Genomic DNA, 2,500 nt, shown 5'->3' with positions numbered 1-2,500 from the left:
AGCCTTGACCCCGACTACTACTTTAGTTGCTGTTGAACAGTCTAAAGCTGCGTGCACACAGGGCCATTGCGTTGCACCGGAAGTCATTCATCTCAATGGGGCCGTTGCGTTGATCAGTTGCCTTGCTCTGCATTGCGTTTCTTGACCGTCAGGGTGCGGCAATCAGTCAAAAATTTCTGCTTTTTGCGTTGCGTTGGATCCGGAAGTAAACCGGAAGTAGTTTCTTGCCCGGAGCTCTCGCCTCAGATTTTAAATCGTCAATTTTGGCCGCCATTGGCCAAAATCTGTAATTTGGCTCTACAAGTGTTAATATGTCATTTTATGAAGTTTTTATATGTTTTCAGGCGAGAAAGTAACCATATATGTGTGGTGGCCTGGGAAAACCCGTCGGATGTCGCTGGATCACAAGCAGACAAACGAGACCGGCCGATCTGCATAGGCTCCTCCCCCGACTCGGAGGAGAAAGGAGTCGGGGGCAGCATTTCTCATCTTTCACTTTTTTTGACATGATACATTAAAATGCTCATAACTTTTTTTTAAATAAAGGGCTATCTCAGTCATTCAACCAGTTATGAATAGCTGAGAACTTCTAATTTATGGAAATATAAAAAAATGAAAATGTCAAAATGCCACCATGTGAAGGGTTTTCCCAGGCCACCACACATATATTCACAAAATGTGTCCAGTTTATCAAAATAACCCGTTTATATATCTGATCTGACGTTTTCTTCCCCACTTCTGTGGGAAACTTCGCTAGCAACACGAGTAGAGTTGTTGCGTCTGCATCGCACGTTGAAGTACGTCAAGTCCATCCCACCAGGTTGCGCCAGAACGGTGGGTCACGGTCCGCGGTGTGCACGCAGCGTTAGAGCAGCCGGGATAAATAGTTTTTTTATAGCGCTCCGTCCGGGAGCGTCCTGAGATTAACCTCCCTCTGCGGCGGCTGCTGGTTTGCCCAGCGAGGACAACCTGTTATAACCTTTATGCTGTTTAACTGTTATAACCTTTATACTGTTTAACTGTTATAACCTTATACTGTTTAACTGTTATAACCTTATACTGTTTAACTGTTATAAATGGCCTCTTCCAGTTTAATTCACTGGGATCTTTGGGATGACCCTATCCTTAACCCTAACTTTAACCGCTGTTATTTAAATATTTAAAATGGAACCCTCACTGTTACCTTGACCGTTCTCTCAACTTCAACAGTTAACATTTCCATGTTATTCATTTGCTTTCATGTGGCATTTTAAAAATGTTTATTCGCTAATCAATCCTCAATCAACTGTTTGGAATGTGGTCATTCCTGCACACACACCCCTGACCTCTAGGCTACCTGTAACCACAGATCTACTTCCTGTAACCACAGCTCTACTTCCTGTAACCACAGCTCTACTTCCTGAATGATCCTGACATGGTTCATGACATCATCACCGTGTCATCCTTGCAGGGGGGTATTCCATCAAAACCCAGGCTTATTTTGATACATTTTGCAAGACTTAAGCCTGGATTTTCCTTGAGCAACATTGATGGAATACCCCCCTGGTGTCATCCTTCCATGTCTCCTCCATGTCTCCTCCTTGTCTCCTCCATGTCTCCTCCATGTCTCCTCCATGTCTCCTCCATGTCTCCTCCTTGTCTCCTCCATGTCTCCTCCATGTCTCCTCCATGTCTCATCCATGTCTCATCCATGTCTCCTCCATGTCTCCTCCATGTCTCATCCATGTCTCATCCATGTCTCCTCCATGTCTCCTCCATGTCTCATCCATGTCTCATCCATGTCTCCTCCATGTCTCCTCCATGTCTCCTCCATGTCTCCTCCTTGTCTCATCCATGTCTCATCCATGTCTCCTCCATGTCTCCTCCATGTCACCTCCTTGTCTCATCCATGTCTCCTCCATGTCTCCTCCATGTCACCTCCTTGTCTCCTCCTTGTCTCATCCATGTCTCATCCTTGTCTCCTCCATGTCTCCTCCATGTCTCCTCCATGTCTCCTCCTTGTCTCCTCCATGTCTCCTCCATGTCTCCTCCATGTCTCCTCCATGTCTCCTCCATGTCTCCTCCATGTCTCCTCCTTGTCTCCTCCATGTCTCCTCCATGTCTCCTCCATGTCTCATCCATGTCTCATCCATGTCTCCTCCATGTCTCCTCCATGTCTCATCCATGTCTCATCCATGTCTCCTCCATGTCTCAGGTTCTAGAAGCCTGCATGAACAACTGTGGCAAGCCGTTCCAATCCGAGGCGGCAAAGTTCCGCTTCCTGAACGAGCTCATCAAAGTTCTGTCGCCAAAGGTAACCGTATCCGTGACTACCATTGTTTGTTTTTTGTTGTTGTTGTTTTTTCAAAAAGTAACAGGAAGGAATGGAATCAAATCAAACTTTATTTAAAGAGCACATTTCACACACGTATGCAACACAATGCACTTTTACAGGAATATGAATAAAAACAATTTGACAAAATATACGAGGACGTAGGAGTTTAAAACAGTCAAAGCAGAG

The 2,500-nt window shown here is 45.3% G+C and overlaps 1 protein-coding gene across 1 annotated transcript in view; it reads left to right on the top strand.

The window, feature by feature from the left end:
• LOC308151815 (ADP-ribosylation factor-binding protein GGA2-like) overlaps nucleotides 1–2,500 on the top strand; it is a gene marked incomplete at both ends in the record, with an annotated part of 32,836 nt that overhangs the window by 6,568 nt on the left and 23,768 nt on the right. The window contains 1 exon segment of the mRNA XM_080524705.1: nucleotides 2,195–2,293. Within this exon segment, the coding sequence (XP_080380831.1) occupies nucleotides 2,195–2,293 (99 nt within the window).

The sequence above is a fragment of the Nansenia antarctica genome, assembly GCF_963989245.1.
Source record: "Nansenia antarctica genome assembly, chromosome: 2".
Classification (NCBI taxonomy): domain Eukaryota; kingdom Metazoa; phylum Chordata; class Actinopteri; order Argentiniformes; family Microstomatidae; genus Nansenia; species Nansenia antarctica.
This window is presented reverse-complemented; position numbering and strand designations above follow the sequence as displayed.